We start from the raw sequence: 22,176 nt of genomic DNA on the forward strand, positions 1-22,176 counted from the left end.
CATGACAATATAGGTACAATAATCCTTGTCCATTTTAATGTTGGCTAATAAAATTAATTGAATTTTATTCTAAAATCTCTAGCTCTGTCTTCTATTCCTCTTTTCTCTCAAACTAATATACTATCTACTTAATGCTTAGTCAATTCTATAAGTAGATCTTGAGTATCTCCTATGGATAGGAGTTACCTGTAGAAAAAAACTTTATCTAGGAATTTTGTTTATCAAAAGGTTATGACAAACAAAGAAAATTGATCATGAGCAAAGAGGTATAGTTGGATATCACAGCATCCAATAAGATACTCACACAAGTAGATTCCACATAGCTTAAGACATCGATGATGGATCTTAATCTAAAGAACCACTTTTTTAAAAACAAAGATAGATAATTAAGAGTGGTTGCCTACCATAATTAGAAATAGATCACGGGATGGAATGAAGTCACGTTTAAAACCCTAACTTTATTAATGAATTGTGTGTTTTTGGTTATGACAAGTCATTTATATAATATTACACGTATATACATTTGGGCCGTAGTTATACTTTTGGCTCAATGCTTGATTCACTAAAGTTATTATCCACATTGGCTAACTCAGAATCATTTGTTGATTTAGCGTTCTTTAGAGGCCATTGGCTATTTTTATATGAGGTTTTTAAACTTTTAAGCATTAAATTGGCTCCACGGCTTATACTACAGAAAAACACTTTAGTAAACCACTAGTGTAACCGGCGTAAAGTTAGCTATTAGTGATATTATTAAATGACCCGATCCTTGGCTTTTAGATTACGTGTACTAATTTAACGATGTTCTTTTACTCACAATTCTCGAAGGATAACTTTAGGAAATATAAGTTTTACCTTTTAGGGCATGATAGTTTACACAATATAATAAGCTGACACTAATTGTTGGTGTAGACTCAACCTGGCTCTGTTAATCATTCGCTCTTATATCGTTTCATCACGTGCAATGGCTTATGCGTGCTAAAAAAACAAGAAACCATGTTCATATATGTGTATGTATATGTATCACCAAAACATTATTGTATCACGATTAAAGGGTGGCGCAGTACCGAGTCAAGCCAGACTATTATGTAGATTGCACTTAACAGTAAATTAGTGAACCGACATACTTAACAAAAAATTTAACAAATTATAAATAAACGGACACAATTAAAATTGGCGAATATTACAATCTTATTATATTTCAACTAAAAATTTATTTTCCAACCATCATCATCTCTCAGCATCATTCTCGAGAAAATTAATTTGAAATAGATGTTATTACGTAGACTATGTAAATAGTTATTGCTAAGATTTTGGTTTATATTTGAGCGACAACTCCAACATCTAATAATAACTTCCCACCCACATTAAGTAGAGTAACGACACATTCCAAAATCAGCGAGGATTTTACTAACTTTTAAATATTTTACATATATAAAGACTTTGACTTGTGGGTGGCGCTCCTGAGCATCATAAGTGAATTATTCGTCTGATCTACTGACTGGTCGTAAGGTCTCGATCCAGCGTTACTGATCGAGATCGACGGTCCAAGAAATTCACCGCGCAACGAAAGCGTAGAAAGATTTTATCGTCATGCTTCGACGCGCAGTCACGGCTCGGAGGAGCATCAAATCGCGAAGCCCACCCACAGGCGCCGTTCAAACACCAGAGCGCCTCGAAATATCTTCACTATTGAAGCGCAGAGAGCCGGGAAGAAAGAAGTAAGCGTGAGTGTATCGCGCCGGTCGCAAGACCAAGTTGTGTCAGTTAATAGGCGAGGTAATATAATACCCGCTGACAAATTATTGTGATCACAGCGAGGTCTTCGCTAAATCCGCATAGATCAGGAGGGAACGCGAGCGCGATTTTATATTTAATGCCTTCCGCTGCAAGTAGAGAAAACCTCCCAAAATTTGAATTAGGAGGGGCGGGTATTAGGGGAGAATTAAGAGGGGATTAATGGGTGCTTATGTGGCAAGTAGAGAGAGAAAAGTAGGTAGAGGGGTGGCCGGCCAAGCAAGGAGAAAAAAAGGGGGGATTTGATTAATGAGTGGGCCCCAAGGTGTTAATTAAAATCTGAGATTTAATTTCAGATTTTAATTAATTAGGGAAGTTTCATATGAGAGGGGGAGGGCAATTTGAATTTGAATTTGGATCATTAATCCTCAATCAATTGATTACTAATTTGATGAGTCAAATTAGGAAAGCAATAATGGAGAATTGATGGCTGAATTCAAACCCCCAAAACAAGGAGTTCGGCGGGATTAGCCAGGGGAAGGAGGGTCGGGCTGCCGAGGGGGGCGGTGGGCTGTGCTGGGCCGCTGGGTGGCTCGGCCGGCGGCAGGGGGGGGGAAGAGCTGGGGTGGATGGCCGGCGGGATGTAGGGGAAATTTGAAGGGGACAGCTGCAGGGAGGTGGGGAAGGGGGTCGGATGGCTGGAGGCTTGATGGGGAAGGTGTCGGAGGGCTGGATGCTCGGTGGGGAAGGGGAAGGCAAAGGAATACACGTAAAAACCAAGAGCTCGCCGGAGCGGGCTGTTGGGTACTTCGGATGGAGCCTCTCCTAGGTCTCTCCTCTCTTTTTCTCAAGCTCTCAAGCAAGAAGACAAAGACAATCTCAGAAATTTTCTATTAATCAAACATTAACCTCATACAACAAGAAGAGACCCCTTTATAAAGGTCTCAAAGCATGAAAAGAGAAAAGACTCATATGCCCCTTGGGCTACAATAGACACTACGCCTACATAAGGGCGAAATCGTCACTAGTACATGAAAATAAAAGATACATGAAATAAAATAACATGATAACATCAAAAATATAAGCTCCCGATCGTAGCCGTCGATCTACGATTCCTTCGCCGATAAACCTGCCTAAAATGTCTGTCGATGACCTCATCAGTAGACCTAAAAAGACTTGGTTAGAAAATATTAGGAATGACCTTTCTTTATTAGATTTAAACGAGAGTTTGACTTTTAATAGGACACAATGGAGAAAAAGGATTCATGTAGCCGACCCCACGTAGTGGGATAAAGGCTTGATGTTGTTGTTGTTGGTGGAAGTGAATGATCTAGTTGACTTTCATAATATGAAAACTTTATCTTTCTATCTCCCCATTTTGTTGAAGGGCGTCAAGATAGGAGAATTGATACATGATAACTTCTTTTTCAAAGAAAGATGATATTGTTAAATTAAAGTAATCACAAGCATTATTAGTGAAATACCTTGATTTTTTTTTCTAATATAGCTGTAAAATTGTGTACAATAATATTGATATTAGATTTTTATTAGATAAAATATACTCATGTCATTTGAGTGCAACCATTTATAAATGTGGCAAATCCTATGGCTCCATAAATATTAAAGATTTTAGAATGTCCCTAAATGTCAGTGTGAACAATTAGAAAAATCATAGAATATCTAAAATCATTTTTAGGAAAAAACAACATGATGTTTTGAAACTTCACAAGTTTCACAATAATTTTTGTTTACATTTATATTCAAAATAAGAAAAGGAAATATATATTATTTTGAAAGATGGATGATCTAGCCAATAATGATGTTCTCAAATGACTTCCATATTGAGGTTGAAAATAAAGAAATATGATAAGTGGTCTTCGTCTTCAAGAATATATAACTCATCATTTTCTCTAATTTAACTAATTGTCTTTCTCATAGTGAGATCTTAAAATATACAATGATTAACAAAAAAATTACCTTGCAGTTGTGGTTGTTAGTAATTTTATGGATTAATAAAAGATTTACTAAAATATGAGAAACATGTAGTACATTATTAAGAATAAACGTTAAAATAAAAAAAAAATATTTCCACTTTTATTTTTCTATTGCTGAGGCAAAATTTGTAGGTTTGCAAAAAAAAAACGTTGACCATATGATCAGCGACTCCTAAATCTATGATCCAAGAGTGAGGGGAACTATTTAAGACGTTGAAAATACAAGAATCAAAAGTCATAACATTTTGAGCTCAAGGGCATGATGCAGATGATTTTTTTGGATAGTTGAAGTTTGTGAGTTTGTCAATTTCTTATGGATTGTGCCATTCTGATTCGATAAGACATGCCCACTATTTTTTATGACATTTATTTCCACCATAGTCTGAGAGGTTTATGTGGAGCTTTCAGTAATTTTATTTGATGTGCCCTTTTTTCTTATAAAATTTGCACTATAGATTGCATTTGAAAGAAAGATTTTTCCCTTCTTTAGAGCAATAGTCTGTAGCAACTAGTCCCTTTTTGTTTGAAATTTGGTGGTTTTCATAACATATGTTTCATAGACAGAAACGTCTGGCATTATCTTCCTTCCTTCTTTGGCTCATATGAGCAGAAAAATTATTTAGTAATGGCAAGTTTTCTCCACTTAATGTTTGAATATGGACTTCATCAAAACCATTATTAAGTCCTGTGAAGAACTTAAACACTCTTTCTTTTTACAAATTGCTTGAGAAATACTGCATCATCGTAGCAAATTATCATGAGATCTTATGGTAAAAATTCAATTCAAGCCAATAAATCTTCATTGCAATAAAGTACTCAATAACATGAAAGTTATTTTACTTGGTTGAAATTTTAGTTTTGATCTCGATATCCTTCACTTTTAAGTAGATTTGTTTAACAGCATCTCAAATTTCTTGCACAATTGAGGAATGTAAACGACACACTGATTTGAGGCATCATAGTATCCCACAATTATGCCATGACTATAAAATTTGCTTTATCATAGAATACAAACTTTGGGTCTTTTAGCTCCGGATGAGGATCGTTTATAATAATCTCTCATCGAGACAATATGAGGCTTGTAGCCCATAGAGTTCTCTTTTAGTTGATTTTCTCCATTCATGGTGATCGACTCATTGGGAGAGAAGTCAAAAAAATCAATCATAACGAAGAAAATGAAGAATCTCGACAAAAAATGATAAAGAAAAATAATAAAGGTCGGAAGACGAAAACCCTAGCCTTGCTTTGATAGATGTAGAAAAGTTGAAAAAAAAAACTATATTGAATTTTATTACTTGATTCTGTAAAATGTATGGAAGTATAAATAGACTTCTCCAAATGACTTGCAATGGAAGCAAATCAATATTTTTTACAATAAAAGAAAAAAGAAGTCCCCAAGATGGGTTATCAGCTAGATGAAGAAGAGAAGACTCAAAATTTTTATCTAAGGGCCATAAGGAATTATCCAATGGTTGGAATCCTTAATCCTTGTGCTCAAAGATCTTTAATAAAATTGATTGACTTATGAGTCCCACTATCATTCAACAATATTCAAGTTTTTCAACAAAAATTTGTCTTAGGGAAATTGATGTATCCGTAAATTTGATATCAAAGGCAATTAATTACATTCAATAAGTTCAAAACCTAGGCAGCATTCAACATGAGCAATGACTTGGATAATAACTACGGAGAGATTAAGAGGTTTATAATCATAGAATATTACATAAAGGATCAACACTATGTATGTATCCTTTTGTATGGGTTATAGAAAAGCCTACAAGGATATTCAAAGAGATGTACTCATGTAATTTTGCATATCATTTAATTTTAAAGAGAAAGAAGTCTTCAAAAGTGAAAAATTAGAACAAATAAGAAAATGTTTGGAGGGCTAAGAATTAGTTGAGCAATTAGCAAATACATGATATAATTTTAACACAAGAAAAATTGATAATTATCAATATTGCAAAAAGATGGAATGATGAAGCAAACTCAAAACTTCAAAACAAGCATAACATAAAAGCTTCAAAACAAGCATAACATAAAAGCAATTTGAATACTAATTATGAGTAAAAAGAAACTAACCTAACTCCTTTAGAACCGATTCACTAGGTTGAATTGACAATTCTAATGATGAAGCAAATACAGCCACTATATCATGTATAAATATTATGGACATTGGATAAGTATAACATCATCCTCATCGAAAAGAGAAAATCTCACGTTTGATCCTTCCAGATCTGGTCTTGTTTCAGCACAGGTAGAATAAGAGTTGCATTCATTATCTTTGCCACTGCAACGGCATTACATATCTGCAATGGCACAAGTAAAAATAGATAAACCAAATTCAAGAACTATCAATAATCAAAATGTAAATGCACGTATAAAAACAATTAAAAAGACTTCTGGGTCTCATATTTTTTATCTCTAACACTACCACCAAGGTCATAGTATCATATAAGCCCTTTACCAGCATTGACATGATCAATGATTAGCTTCAAAGAACCCAACTTAGCAATCCATTGCTATACCTAGGACTTCATAAGCATGTTTTGATGGACATTGATTTGTCTACTGCTTGGTGTGCTGAGGGAAGCATATAAATCTGTTCTATCACCACCATCTCCATTTACACCAGCTAATCCTATTCAATTCTTTGAGGAGTTCTCACACCCTAAGGGAGTTGATGCAAGACTTAGTTAATCAACTCATCATCATAATTGATGTCAGCACTGCTTTATATGGATTAATTATACAACATTATGTAATAAAAAAATACCTTATTTACAGCATTCATTAATACATATTCGTCTAAGATGAAAGATTTAACTTTATTTATTTTGGCAACTCTTTTACTTGCTTTCCATATTGATATTTCTGTATATGTTAAAATTGTCCTCATAAACAAAGGATGTTTGTATGATAAATGAAACATTCTTGAATATTACAAGCAATTTACAAGTATAGCCTTCCTCTCTCCGCTTTGTTTCTCTATCTCCTATCTGTCTCTTCTTGGGCTCTCTCTCTCTCTCTCTCTCTCTCTGGCACCAAACCCTTCTCTCATTCTCTAATAATTCTTGAAATAAAATGTTAATTTTGCTGAGTTTGATCCCCGTTAAAAAAAAGGGAGACAGATAGATTGGGTAACAAGCTGTGACCGAGCCAAGTCATTCTCCACCTAAAAGGAGAAAAGCTCATCTCATTTATATATGTAAAATAATCATCACAAAAATATATGACATTCAATTTACATATAGTTTTATGTTCTAGATCATAGCAAACAATATAATTTTGAGTTGGTGAATTATACAATGTCATAGTGCCAAAATAAAATAAAACTAGGAGGGTAAAAGCCATTCTTCTCCTAAGAGGAGAAAGGTTCATGTATGTATGCACTATTTAAAATAAACATTCAAGGCGCACCTCAACACCAATCCGATGTAAAACGCTTCTAGGCACACGCCTCAAGCTTGCACTTTTAGGTGTATGCCTTGATTTGGTTGAGGTGTGCCTCACCTCTGATGACCACCAATTCAACCCCTCTAATCACAGAACCGGCTCCCACTACCCCATGCACAATCCCACAATCTCACAACCGCCCTATTCACGCACGACAAAACTCCCGCTTGCCTCTCCATGTTCGTTGACATGACCCCGCAACCGAGTCGCATCTTCGTCCCACAAACAGGAGCCATGAGAGACGAAGATCCCAACCCGTTTAATTGGCCTACCTGACCCATCCTCCATCCCATTTTGATCCTCACACAACTTCGACACAGCAACCCCGCAATCTAGCCTCCATCTGCATGCAGGAAATCAAACCCGACCGATCGTCCCTGCCTGTATCCGCATCAAGCCTGACCAAAGCCACTCGATCTCGGCCGCCGCCCAATGCAACCTGCACGAGCACGTCACCTGAGCCCATACGCGATCCAGCCAGTCCATACAAGATCAACGTCTCTGACTCGCTACTCGACTTTTAATCCGTCCAAGCGGATTAAAAGGGCAAGTATCCTCCCAACCTCCCTTCGCGAGGAGGGGATGCTGAAAGACTGTTGGATTTTGGGGAAATAATATATAGCACTTTCAAATTAAATTAACAGATACCACGACCACACAATTGAAGCTCAAAAAAGTTATGTCGGAACCAATTCCGCAGTGGGATATCTAAAAAAAACACTTGCATTTGTTCTCTTGTATCTTGCCGTTTTGGCAATATGTCATAAAAGGAGATTATACTGACCTTACTTGTACTAGTGATGGTGGATGGGGACACTCAACCAGCAAAACAAGTTCTATATCAACTCTAAGTGATACTTCAAGCAACTCAACTAAGAACTCTTCTAACCATCAGGAAAAATTGTCCCAATCAAATGCATGATTATCAACATAAAGATTCAAATTAGTGGCATATTGAAGTCTCTTTTCCATAGTGTTACACAACTTCCTCAACCGATGATAATCATGAAGAGCTACAACGATCAACTATTCAAAAGGAACATTTGACAAATGAAAAATGCAACAACATAATGGCATGTGACATTGACTCTGAAGGCTTTAGAACACTAGAGTGCAATAGTGTGGACTCTCCTGTTACCGATGTAACTTCACACGGTTTACATGGAAGCTGTTTGCATGTTACTAATTAGCTGGCATTCATCAGAGAACAACAACTGGATATCGAAACTAAGCAGTCAAATATACTAAATCTTTTATTGGAAACACCGCATCTAACCTGCCAACATTGCACTCAAAGGTCAAGAATTTAGAAGATTTTGTTGATGAATTAACACAAACTTTTGCTCCGAAAGGGAGCAAGTTGAACATGGAAGGCCTCAAGTATTTGAAGAAAAAATTAAAGCGAAACTTCTTCCCCAAGGCATTCCATGCACAACCAGGCCATCATTTGACTGCAGGCCTCATTCAATGCTTTCTTCAAATAGAACGCAATTATACAAAAGATAAATTATTATCTAGAAGTGAATTAAACAACATGTCTTCTATGTACTTCAACAATTGAAATCTAAAATGTCGATGCCACCGGATGCACAACACTGGTACAAGCAGAAAAAAAATGATACATCTATAATAGCTCCAATCTATACACTAAAAGCAAAGTCTGCATGTGCTCCAATCTTTATGTCAAGCTTCCAAATACAAGATCTGAGAATGCTTCGTGGATTCTTTAAAGATATTCAAAACATCATGCATGTGCTCAAACCGTTGTTTTGAACTCCTAATTCAAAGATCCGAGAATGTTGCGCTAGTCAAGTATTTAAGTTTCATCCTCCTCCTTGAAAAGATTGGAGTTGACACGACTTGGATTAACAAACGAATACCTAATCATAAACTAATTACTTAAATCCTCGATGATGGCCGTGTTAATAAAAAATCTCAATCGGAGGGGACCCTAAAACATCTTAATAGTCAACTTCTAAGAAAAATCGTCAGATCTATCCAAATTAAACACATGCAACTTCTAATATAAGCCATAAGACCTGCTCTAATAAATTCTTTAGGGAGCTTTTAAAGTGTAGTAAAAATCCCTAAGCAAAATCCAAATTAATAGGAAACTTCTAAGTGAAGCAATAAGGCCTATTTTAAACTAAACCCAATTTATAGACAACTTCCAAGGGAAGTAGTAAGTCATATCTCTTACAAATTAACCGGCAACTTCTAAGAGAAGTCGTAAGTCCAACTTTAGGGGAAATCTCTTGGTACAAGCAATCTAACCCTATTCCTAATTACTCGGGCCACGTCCAATAGAGGCCGTAAGTCTCACTTTAATTAGGGTGTTATGAAAAACTTTCCCATAACAAATAGCACATATCTGATAACTTTAGCAACCTCTAATAAAGGTCATAAGACCTGCTACATAAGCTACTTCTAATAGAAGCAATAAGACCCACTCAAATGCAAAGTTGCATGTCTAATACTAAAGCCCTTCTAAACTAAATCCCCTCTAACCCTCTATATGGGCCACCTCTAATAGAGGCCGTAAGTTCCACTTTAATCAATGTTAGGAAAAACTTTCTCAAATAAATAACACATCCCTGAAAAACCTTAGCAGCCTCTAATAGAGACCGTACGACCTGCATCACATGCTACTTTCAATTAAACCAGTTAGACCTAACTTCTCAAACTTATGGGCTACTTTCAATGAAAGTAGTGAGACTCAACTTCTCAAACGTATAGGCTACTTTCAATGAAAATATAAGACCCAACTTCTCAAACTTCTAGGCTACTTTCAATAAAAGTAGTAAGACCCAACTTCTCAAGCTTACGGGCCACTTTTAGTAAAAGTCGTAAGACTCGCCATATGGGCTACTTCCAAGTGAAGCCGTAACACCCGCTACACGATCTACTTTTAATAAAAGTCGTAACCCCCAACCCCAGATCTAAATCAAACAACTGGGTAACTTTTAAATGAAGCAGAAATCTCAAACTAAATTAAATATTGAGTATTTAACGGATGTAAACCCCAAACCATAATAAAATTAAAATCCACACCTATTCACTTCAGTTTATTCAGGATACCTGAGAGGCGATAACCCATGGCTGCTAATCATATTTCCTGGATATTATGATCAACGATCACTACTATTAGTAAATTTAAATCTACGGTATATCTAGGATGACGGAACCATGGGATTTTGATAGGGTCTACCTCCATTCCTAACACAACCAAAATTAAAACTATTACACGTCTAAACATTGATTTATTCTAAATCGAGAGCTCTCTTTTACGTGTTAGGATGGATAATTAATTATGAGGGCTTGCGCTCATAGAAAGTGGAACCTCGTAACTAAATAAACTTTGATGCCGAGTATCGAGGGAAATCTTGTTAATTTAAATTTCAATATACCTCGGGATAAATGGGACCTTAAAGCTTGTGAAAACAAGGTTTGCGCTGTAGCGCCATCTTTTCCTAAGCCAAACAACCTCATAAGCTTGAGGTATACACCTCACAATATGATTTTTTATTCTAAAGTTTATAATAAAATGTTTTAACCTAATCTAAATAGCCGCAACTTCGCACGAACACCCACTCATACCCAGGGTTGTAGCACCCATCTTGACAAAAAGATGACCAGCCACGACCTCCCTGTCGACAACCTGCCACCGAAGCCACCGCCGCCTACTACTCCTTCCTATTACATAATATATTTCCTTTTCCAACTATTCTTCAAACTCTTTCAATTTTTTCTTAAACTTTTTGAAGCGCTAAATTTTTTATCCTTTTAATTTACTTTTTATTTTTCATTTTTTTAACTAAGTTGAAACCCTGATTTTTTTCTTGTAACTTTTTCTACCCTAATTTATTTTGTTTTTTTATTATTATTATTCTCAACTTGTTATTATAGGGTTTTATAGAGAATGGTTAGAAGCAAGGATAAAATCACGAGTCATAGAAAGGACCAAATGTGAAAAGATATGGTCAAGTTGATGTCGAAGGCAATAACAAAATGCATGTTTGATTGAAATATAATTATTGTGAGAAAATGGTGAAGGGTTGTGTAACTAGGATAAAGGAGCTCCTATCCAAATCTCATAAGGATGTAGCAACATGTGTCAAAGTGCTCGATGCGGTGAAGGAGGAGATCAAAACATACATGAATAAGTCAATAATGTTAAAGCATATTGTACATCAATAGTTTATTGATAGAGTTGATCTTGGTCCATACTGTGGGAGTAAGTGTTCATCCTCATTAGAGCCCATGTCCAATAGGGATGCAAGGGGTCCATTGGATCACTACATGACGAACACGATGGACGATAGACAGGTGGTAAGCCTTATTCATGTGGCCTTGAAGAATGCTAGGGAGGAACGCACACGGGTATGAATGGATATAAAGAGATTTTTTATAAGAATGCTATCACATTTAATATTGCAACATCCCCTATTTAACATAATATGATTTCTTCTTTTAGAGCCTATGTGTGAGCATTGAAACCTCAGTCATTTATGCTTTGAGAACATGGCATTAGGAGGAGCTAACAAATACTAAGAAAGGCATTGAGAAATCAAGAAGATCTAGAAACAAATAGGGATAACTATCATGTCTAACGTACGGCCAGCTAGAAACAACATAAGCATTATAATGCACTAATCAACAATTTTTATGGCACTGTCTTCTTACAGTTTATTTAGGCATTTGATAAGGTAAAAGATAACGAGTTTCTTTTTGGACTACTTGATTATGTTATTGATGAGATTAAGGAGCACTTAATGGTTCAAATAGTGACAAATAATGCTAGTACTTATAAGGTTGCATATGCAAAACTTATAGAGAAGATAAAGTACTTATATTTGACCCCCTATGTCGCACATTACATAGAACTGATCCTTGAAAAACTTGGGCAATTGTCACAACATAAGAATGCATTGATTAAAACAAAAAAGATAAATAAATTTTATATATAATCATTCTTGTGTTTTGGCACTTATAAGAAAGTTCTCAACAAAATAAATACTAAAACCAGCAGCAATAAGATTTATTACAACATTTGACTTTGCAAGGCATGTTGAAGACGAGGAGGCCTTTGAAGGCTATGTTCACTTCAACATAGTGGCTTAATTATGATAAAGATTGCTTTAAATAACATAATATGGAATAATGTTTTATATTATTACATTCACTAGGCACTAGTGCATATTTCGAGGATGCTAGATGCAGAGAACAAGTCTGCGATGAGTTCAATATATAATACTATGGATTACACAAATAATCTGATTGCCTGCAACTTACAAGGAGAATAGGGAAACTATAGAAAATTTTGAAAAATTATTAATGAAAAGTGGGAGCTACAACTTCATCATCACTTATATTCAAAATACTATTATATAAACCTTAGTTTTAATATGCAAAAAATAAGTTAATAAATCTTGAGATAAAATTGAGATTATACCATTGTATGGATAGGCTTATGGTTGACTCGTCGGAGAGAGCAAATATTGGCATGCCATTGATATCTTTCAATAATAAGAAGGGCTTCTTTGGACTGCAATGGAAGAAAGGCACGGTTTCAAAGTGATCTCCATGTAATTTGATTTTTTGGGATAAAATTGTATATATTAAAATGATTTATTTTACTTACTATATTCGTTTACTTAAACTTCAATTGAGTGGTAGATATAGTGATGGAATAAAAAAATATAGGGAGCCTATATTTTTTTATCACAAAAATAAAGCAGGACTTCTAAATAAAAGAAGACACAAAATACCCCAAAAGGTAGAGAAATTGGATAAACAACTTTAATATTATAAAATGAAGACTTACAAACTTTGACTCAAACAACTCAAACAAGACACCCTAAAATTGCTTCACTTAGAAAAGAAGGATACAGGTGGAGTGGCACTTGCGGAGAGACGAAAGAGGTTAGAAGCCCGAGAAGAAAGGTTGGAAAGAGCCCGCAGGATTTCCGGAGGGGATGAGAAAGAAGGGTGGAAAGAGCCCGCAGGATTTCCAAAGCAAACCCGCAGGTTAAAGCTTCCAAAAATAACTTATCATTCAACTAACTTCATTCTTAACAACTTCTCTTATTTATAGGCAAAGTAGAGGAATGCAAAAAGCCACCTTAGTTGATGTTCACAAGATCCCAAGCATAATATTTCATAGGATTTCCAAATGACATTTCGGAAAACAGCCCAGCATAAAACCAGTTACGGGAATCAAAGGGTAGTTCACGGAACCAAGGAGCCAACATCACGGTAAGCAAGCAGGCCGCATGAAATCAAAGCAACACAGCCACGGGAAAAACACCCAAGCATGGAAAAACAAAGGCCGGCTGGACTCCCAAAAGGCAAGGCACGGAAAAAGCCATGGTGGAATTCAAGGAGCCACCATGGGAAAACCAAACAACTTCTTGGGATTCCAAAAGCCCTTTTTGGAAACCCAAGAGACAACTTTAAGACATTAAAAACTATAATAAAAGTGCATTAAAATAAAGGATAAATATGAGCTAAAACTTAGCTAATAATGAGCTATCTTTTAGTTCCATTTAATGAACTAAAATCCAGCTCATAAATGAGCTAAAATTCCAGCTCATATAGTAGACTCATGGGAAGCCAAAATTCATATTATTTTGGACATGAGTTGACCCCCCTTTTGTCTACATCATATAGTTTGGTGATGCACTACCAAATTCCAACACTTTGTTGTTAAGTTGTTGTGATTGATATGTTCTTCATCTGGATGTGAAAACAACAACCAGGAGCAAAGTACAACAAGAGACTCAATGACAAAAACCTGAACAAGTGTTGAAGAAAACAAGGACCCTTTGCTTTACCAGACATGACATCAAATGATGAGTAATTTGTGGGCAATGGAGTAGAGGTAATACTATCTAAATTACAATATGAGATTTTAACCTTGATTTCTTTGATGGTAATAGAAGCAAAGCATCTACATCAAGCACAAGTCAACTAAAGAAAAATTAAAAAGAAAAGGCATATAAAAATAATCTTTTTCTATTTCTTTAAATTAGAGTATTACTATCATCTTTGTATTGATGGAAAATATTTAATAAAGATGAAGATGACTAAAATAGATAAAGAAGAAGCAGATTGGCAGACATGGACTCCACAAGTGATGAGGCAAGGGAGAGAGCAATTCATTACAAAGACTAAAATGAAGTCCCCTCAATGAAGACAACACAGATGACTTATGAGTTGTTTCCATACTATTACTAGTTACTTTCAAAATTAAATTTGGATGAGTAGGGAAGTAGGAAAGCATGAACTTGGAATTTAACTTTATGTGATATATTATATTTACGCAATTCTTAAACTTCATATTCTTTTTTCATTGTAGTTTTTGCTATTTTAATTCAATTTCATACAATTTATCACTTGTCACTTTACATCTGTAAAATTTTTTATTTCATATATATGTCAATTTGTTGCTTCATAGTACAACATAATTTTAATATGTCGTCATTTAAAATATTATTTATTTATTATGAAAGAAAATCATAGCTAACATTTGTTTTCACTTAACGCGATTTTTGACTTTTGAGTCTTACGCCTCAAAACACCTTAAGATTTACGCCTCGCGCCGTAGGTGGAAAACCCCTCAATACCCAATTGCACAACTTTAAAACTTATATGTATGTAAATTCATCCTGACAATTATTGATGAAATTCAATATGTCGTAGATCATAATGAGCAATGTGATTTTGAGTTAGAGAATTATATAAAGCAGTAGATCATCCCCCATATCTCCCCACTTTGAGGCATTTTCACTTCCCTTATGGAAGCCATTTATCCCTCTCTCTTTTATACTATCTTATCTCTTGGCATTCAACAAGTGTTAATCTGCAATCAAAACTCTCGTTCAAGTTATACATCATCAAATTAGAGATAGAACATCGCTCTTCATTATGTTGCATGGCAAAGCAAAATAGCCTTCAGAATGGAGAAAAATGATTCATATAGTCGACACCACCTAATGAGATAAAAGTTTGATTTTGTTGTTGTTGTTGCTGCTGCTGCAAAGAAAGTAGCCTTCACCATAAACCAAAAAGCTAAATGGTTTATCAGTAATTTCTTAGTTGAAGTCTTGAAACTGTCAAGCATGTGAAAATGGAAAAATAGTCTATAACTTTCTGGAGGAAAAAATGTAGAAGAAAATACTGCTAAAAATAATAATACCTGAGCAAAGAACAAACAACAAGAAATATATATGATTGATGAAATCTGATTTGAAAATAACTACTGAAAATGCAAATAACCAAAGATGTAAAAAAAAATAAAAAATTAGAGCTCACGGCTATGCGTTGTTGGTTCAAACCACCCTCAGCGTGAATAAATATGTAGCCATTTGTTTCATTTTCTGGAGGAATATCTGCAAAGAAACGCAGGCTCGTCAAGAATGTATGAAGAAACAAATAACCAAAAAACTTGAAGCCTATGCTTAAAATATAGCCAAGCACTTTCTAGTTTGGATGTAGTGCAGATGTAAAATAGAACTTTAAATTGTATAAATCATTTGAAGGTAAACAGTAACTTCATGAATACAATGTACTATACTCACAACAGATTTGTACATAATGTGTCATCGGAAAAACGTAACAATAAAATAATGAACATGCCACAAAGTGAACATATAAATTAATGCAACTAAAATTGGCCAACAACAGGAAGGAAAACAAGAGAAATAATGTTAAAAGAGACGATTCTAATACAACAACATCGAGCCTTTATCTCACTGTGGGCTCGGCTACATGAATCCTTTTCCTCCATTGTACCCTGTTAAAAGTTAAATTCTTATTTAAATCTAATAAAGAAAGATCATTTTTATATATTTTCTAACCAATACTTTTTAGGTCTACCTTTGACTTTCTTAACATAAATCAACTCTAATACATCTACTTTTCTAACCGTGTTACCGGAATGCTGCCATTTTATACGACCAAACTATCTAAGACGACTCTCTCTAATCTTATCTTCCACGGGAACTACTCCAACCTTTTCACCTATATGCTCATTTTGATTCTAAAATAAGAAATAATTAAAAATATTGCAGCATTGTATAATGGACAAACTTTTACGTCAAACCCAGATATGCGTGCTAGAATTTGGAATAATGCCATCAATAAAACTAAGAGGAGTAAGAAATGACTATAGCATAGGTAGAACGGAATAATATCAGTAAGGTGAATAAGGACAATTTGAACATATACACTGGAAAAAGGAGAAAGCACCAATGAGACTAGCTGACTAGGTGCTAGAAAAATCTAAAAAGGCCTAACAAGAAATCGTGACTAGCAACCCCATATTGGTTACAGGGTATAAAAACAGAATTTATTAAAACTAGAATAACTAGAATTAAATCCAAATGCTATTCCAAGCATGCAGGATTATTTTGTTAAAAGCTAAACCTAATATATACTTTCAGGAACTATTTAAATAAACCATCTTGAAGTATATACCAAAAATTAAAAAAATTGTGCCAATGTCAAACTAGAAACCATGGTAAAAGGGTAGAAACGGAAGTCAAGTTTGGCTGCGAGATAAATTTGAATAGATCAAAAGTGGATCATTGTTAGGAATAAACAAAGTAATGGGTGAATTAATAGGTATTAAGTAATTAGGCTAATTAGGTTGTCTTTAAAATATCAGTGGGTCTTTATAATTTGTTGTAGGCTATAAATAAACATCCTTAAAAGAATAGGGTATCAACCAAGAAAAAAGTGAAATCTCTTGGACGTTCAGCTCGCTCCCTCTCCCCCCAGTCTACATGTAGTTGTTGACATCCTGCAATTGCCAAAAGCACTTCTCCCCCTCTAGCAAGTGCCTTAGACATTTGTAATTGCTTAGATATCAATAGATTTGCTATTTTTATATGTTTTCTAGGCATTTTTTTGTTTGATTCATATCAAATGGTGCTGCCATTGAATCTTCCACCAGTGATATATGTACGCCTTCCATTGCTAATGTGTGAGCTTCCATCTCCACATATGAGCCCATAAACCCATCTCCCGCATAGGTTTCACCGCTTCCCACGCCCCACCTGTGATCTCTGCTTTGCTTCATAGATTCGCACTTCCACCATAGATTTATACTTCCACTTTCTAGATCTTCCACTTATAGTGACCGGATTTTTTTATTTTTTTCATCTGTCGCCTCTATATGAACTTCCCACGTTAAATGTGTATGCCTTGCAGCTTACAATCCAAGATCTATGCCTAGCTGCTTGTGCCTCCGCCAAATCAATGTCATTCAACTTCCAAAATCTTGCAGTTGCCAAATCCAATTTTGATAAAATCTTCCTCCCTCCACCAAAGCACAATTGCATCAATTGTCCTTGATCTACCCATATATGGCTGCCTAGACCACTATATGCATCCACAAAACAAGATCTGCCTATTCCATCGAACATTCTCGACATCCAAAACAATGCTACCCAGAGATATCAGCTTCTTCAAGCTAGCCGCTATGTCACAATTGCATCTTGCATCCGCAATTACCTCTCTGCGTCGTCCATAACTTTTTGTCATCACCAATCATCGATCATCTCTCTCCTCAAATTCAAATCCTTCTCCATACAAGTACTCACACCACATAGGCTCTTTACACAAATTTGCCATATCCAACTTCTCATCCGCCTCCATCCAACTAAATGCCAAATCCACCACCACCATCCCCACTTAGCCCTAATCCAAGATGTCCCACACAATTCCATAAAGATCCCCCAATAACAATTCCAATATTTCAATCTGATGGCCCAGATTTTAAGAGCTAATCTTTTTTTTCCTTCATGTTTGCTCGACCTTGAAGGCAAGGTCAGTGTCAATGGATGGATAATGCCAAGAATAAATAATGTATTGGGTAAATTAATAGGTATCAAGTAATTAGATTGATTAAATTATTATTAGATTATTAGTCGGCCTTTATACATTCTAGTATGCTATAAATAAGCCTCCTGAAGAGATTAGGACATCAATCAAGAAAAGCACTTCGATTATTAAAGGGTCTTCCTAACTTTTGTAGGATATAAATAAGTCGCCTTAAGATATCAGGGATCAATCAAGAAAAATGTAAAACCCCTTGGAGCTTTGGCCCACTCCCTATCCCCACCCCCCACCCCCTTCTATCAGGAGTTGTGAGCGTCTTGCAACTGCCCAAATCACTTCTCGCCCCTTCTACCAGAAGCTATAAGCATGTTGTAATTGTTTGCTTATCAATAGATTTACTGTTTCCCCATGTTTTCTAGGAATTTTGTGTTTGGTTCGTCCCAATATTAAGGAGCCCTCTCTGCATAAACCTTCCCGTGACATTATGTTAAATTTTGTTGTCTTGTTCCATCTACTTTTTAAAAGTACTCGGATTAGCTTGAGAGGAAGTTGGACCAAGTTCATTAAACGTTGCCACTGAGGCATAATACACCAGATCATGCATGGATTACCAGCTTGATGTCTTTTTGTCCCATAAGCCTCATAAAACAAGAATCCAAACAGTAGTCCAGTTTGAGCTCGTATGCTTACCTGAAATAGGCTTCTCACTTCGCTCAGCACATGGCTTCCATGAAGTAGTAGAAGAGTGTGGATTTTCCCAAAGAGATGAAGGTTCCCTCGTCTGCTTAAGAATCAAAATTCAATTAACAATTTAAGATGTTTTAGGAGAAATGCTAGAAAAAATAACAAGATAGATGCACGCGCCAACAAACTCGCCTTGGGACAGTGAAGAGTTATTCCTTCTTTAATGCACAAGTAAGGCGCATTCTACATACAAAAATAAGAAATGTTTTGCGTAAGAAACAAAAGGATAATAAGAGATTCAACATAATTAGATCAATAATAGGTAAAACCCTAGTTGCTAGCCTGCCATCAGACAAGCTCAAACCACTCAGAAATCCCAACTAGACAAACAAATTGGTAGAGTTTACCGGAAAAAAAAAAGATCCATAAAACAATAATCAGCGGAGAAATAGAAGGAGATAAAGCTCACCAGACGGGTCCATAGATAAGGGAGCGACACAAGCCCAATAAGAAGCAGAAAAGCAAGGAAAGCGAGGTGAACTCTGTGAGAGGATAGAAGAGAGTACGCCCTGAGGTCGTCAAGCGAGAGGAAAGAGCGGATAAAATTGGGTAGGCGGAGGAGGAAAGAGCGGTGAGCTTCTTTATCGCGATCATGATCCCTATCGCGATTCCGATCTCGGCCGCGGGCGAAAGGACGATGGCCGTCATCGACACTTCCGCCGGCAATGTCACCTGAGAAGAGAGAAGAAACAGTGTCATCGCGCTTCACGGGGGAAGAAACCGCGCGGGTACCCATCGATACTGAGTGCCGCAACTCTGGCATTTCCTTCAAATAGGGCGAGATCGAACCGATGCAGTGGCGGCTTGAAATCGGCTCCGATGCATAAGTCGGCTCGATATATTGAATATTTGAATTGAAATTGTTCATTGAGCTGATTTGGCTTGAATTAGCCGGCTCTAATTTGAGCAGAGATTAATATTAATATTAAATTTAAAAATAAATTGTTATTATATTTTGAGTTGATTTTGAGATGCCTAAGATTTCATTTAGGACAACTTTTTTAGTGTTTTATTTTTCTGATCATAATCATAATTTCTGTTTAGTCATTGATTCTTCTAAAAATCTATGTGCTAACAAATTATTTTTTTATAACAGCTTTAAAAAGCTATTTTCTCTATACAAGTTTTACAAAAATAGTATCAACTCGTCTCAAACAAAGCCTAAATTTGATCCTAGCCCCGCTTAAAATCAACTTAAAAATCAAGAGGCTGAAAATTGGTGTGTACCTTGGCTAGTTATAGCAAAAAATATTTTTAATCTTCGAGCTAAAAACCAATCCTAGTTCCAAATACCTTGATTATATAATTGTCAATGATGCTTGTAATGGGGCAAATAGACTAGGCCCATGCATTTGAAAATGAACATATGTTAGAGTTAAAACTAAGGGTATATGTGGCCAACTTTTTAATGTATTTGCTTTCTAAATAATTTTCATTGTTGTGTTTGTTATAGCTTTTTTTGCTAAATTTAAGATATTTTCTTAAGAATCAATCAAAGTTATTACTAAATATATCAAAGTGCGATAGTTGTAAGCACATAGTATATTACTTTATTTAAATGTCTATAATACTTGCACCAAGTTTCAAAAAAAAAAAAAACCTACAATTGCAAGACAATTATTTTCACATAGTTGTATCCACTCTAAATAGTCAAATACTTCAAGCAATATTTTCGCCAAGTCAAGCAAAATAATCAACACCATATGGTCAACATAATTCTTAAACTTTTGTGATGAGAGGTCTTTAATCAAATGATCAAGTATTATGAACTCAGTGATCACATGCTCAATAATCATTGTATTCTCTTTGACATATTTTCTTATGGATAAGTACTTAATATCAACATACTTATTTCTACTATCATTTTTGTTGTTCTAAGCCATAAAGAATATAGCTTAATTATCGTAATATACCCTCAAAAGCATAGATATAAAATCCACAAGTCTAAAGCTACTAAGAAAACTCTTCAATGATACACCTTGTGAGTCTTGGCAATGAGTCTTGCTTTATACCTCTTACTGAGTCTCACTTTGTCTTATAAACCCATTTATAATCAATGGATTTGCATCGCTAGGTAACTCAACAATATCTCTGACTCCATTATGTGTCATGAAATGCATCTCATCTTTCATGGTACATATCCTAAATTGAATTTTTTACAACTCGTGTATTGTAAGAATATTTCATGGTCATTTTCACATCAAATATTATTGTCCAACTACTAAAGATAGACAATATAGTCAATAGAAATTGTTGATCTTTTTCCTATACTAAATCTCATTAATGTTGTAACACCCCATCTCATAAATTTAAATGCTCAACTGTATCTAATAGTTCTGAATTAATAAATCTACTAATTCATTATTAGTAACTTGTGAAATCTCAATTTTTTGCTATTTAATAGTCATTTTAAATTGTGGAGTGCTATGAATAATAATTAATATGTCACTTAAAATAAAATGTTGTGCATTAATATATTCCATTATAAGGAATTATACTCTTTAATTGATCACTCCTACTAATCAAATCATATTTAAAAAACTTTATATTTCTTATTTATGTTATTCTTTGAGCTATTGGATGGACAAGAAAATATGTAACCATTAAACCTCTTGGCATATCCAATAAAATATCAACTAATGGTTATTGGGTCAAGTTTTGTTCATTGTGGATAGTATTTTTTTTCACTTCACATGACATACCCATATTCATATATATTGCAAACTCGATTTCCAAAATTTTCATGATTTAAAAGAATGTTTTTTGAACATCATTGGCTAGAACTCAATTTAATATGTACAATGCCATCTCAATAGCTTCAGTCTGTAAGAATTTAAGTAGTTTAGAGATGTTAATAATTCTCCTTAGCATGTTTAGCATTATTTATTTTCTTCTCTCAACTACACCAATATAATCATGTGATTTAGGTAAACTGTATTAAGGAACAATCTCATTCTCTAATGGGAACTTTACAAATGGGCAAAGCCATTGATCATCTTTATTGCATCTTTCATAATATTCACTACCTCTATCAAATCTCACTCTCTTGACTTATTTTTCACATTTTTTATTTGCTTATGCATTAAAGATTTTAAAGACATCTAATACTTCATTTTTGTTTTGAAGTTAGAAAAAATATATAGTCATCATATTTAAAAGTGATGAATTATCTTGGATCATAAAAGCTTGTTTTTGGATGATAAATATGTATATATATAATCCTTAACATATTTATTTTTATCTTGGTATCTTTATTTAACTTATTTGTTTATTTTCCCTTAATGCAACTCACATAAGTATTCAAGTTAGTGAAATCCAACATACTAAGTACCTCTACTTTTACTAATCTCTTGATTATATTTCATGAAATATCAATCTTCAATGTCAAAGTATAGAGTTATCA

The 22,176-nt window shown here is 34.9% G+C and overlaps 1 protein-coding gene across 6 annotated transcripts in view; it reads right to left on the bottom strand.

Annotated features, from left to right (window-relative positions):
- LOC110100251 (protein PECTIC ARABINOGALACTAN SYNTHESIS-RELATED) overlaps positions 1-19,560 on the bottom strand; it is a 46,660-nt gene extending 27,100 nt beyond the window's left edge. For all 6 annotated transcript variants that reach the window (XM_028692931.1, XM_028692928.1, XM_028692930.1 and 3 more), the window contains exons 1-5: positions 19,183-19,560; positions 18,906-18,956; positions 18,720-18,810; positions 15,501-15,577; positions 5,952-6,040 (exon numbers count right to left, since the gene is read on the bottom strand). In XM_028692931.1, coding sequence (XP_028548764.1) covers positions 5,952-6,040; positions 15,501-15,577; positions 18,720-18,810; positions 18,906-18,956; positions 19,183-19,536 — 662 coding nt within the window. In that variant the 5' untranslated portion in view covers positions 19,537-19,560. The remainder of the gene's footprint in view (positions 1-5,951; positions 6,041-15,500; positions 15,578-18,719; positions 18,811-18,905; positions 18,957-19,182) is intronic.
- Between the last annotated feature and the right edge of the window lie 2,616 nt (positions 19,561-22,176).

The sequence above is a fragment of the Dendrobium catenatum genome, unplaced genomic scaffold, assembly GCF_001605985.2.
Source record: "Dendrobium catenatum unplaced genomic scaffold, ASM160598v2 fragScaff_scaffold_188, whole genome shotgun sequence".
Lineage (NCBI taxonomy): Eukaryota > Viridiplantae > Streptophyta > Magnoliopsida > Asparagales > Orchidaceae > Dendrobium > Dendrobium catenatum.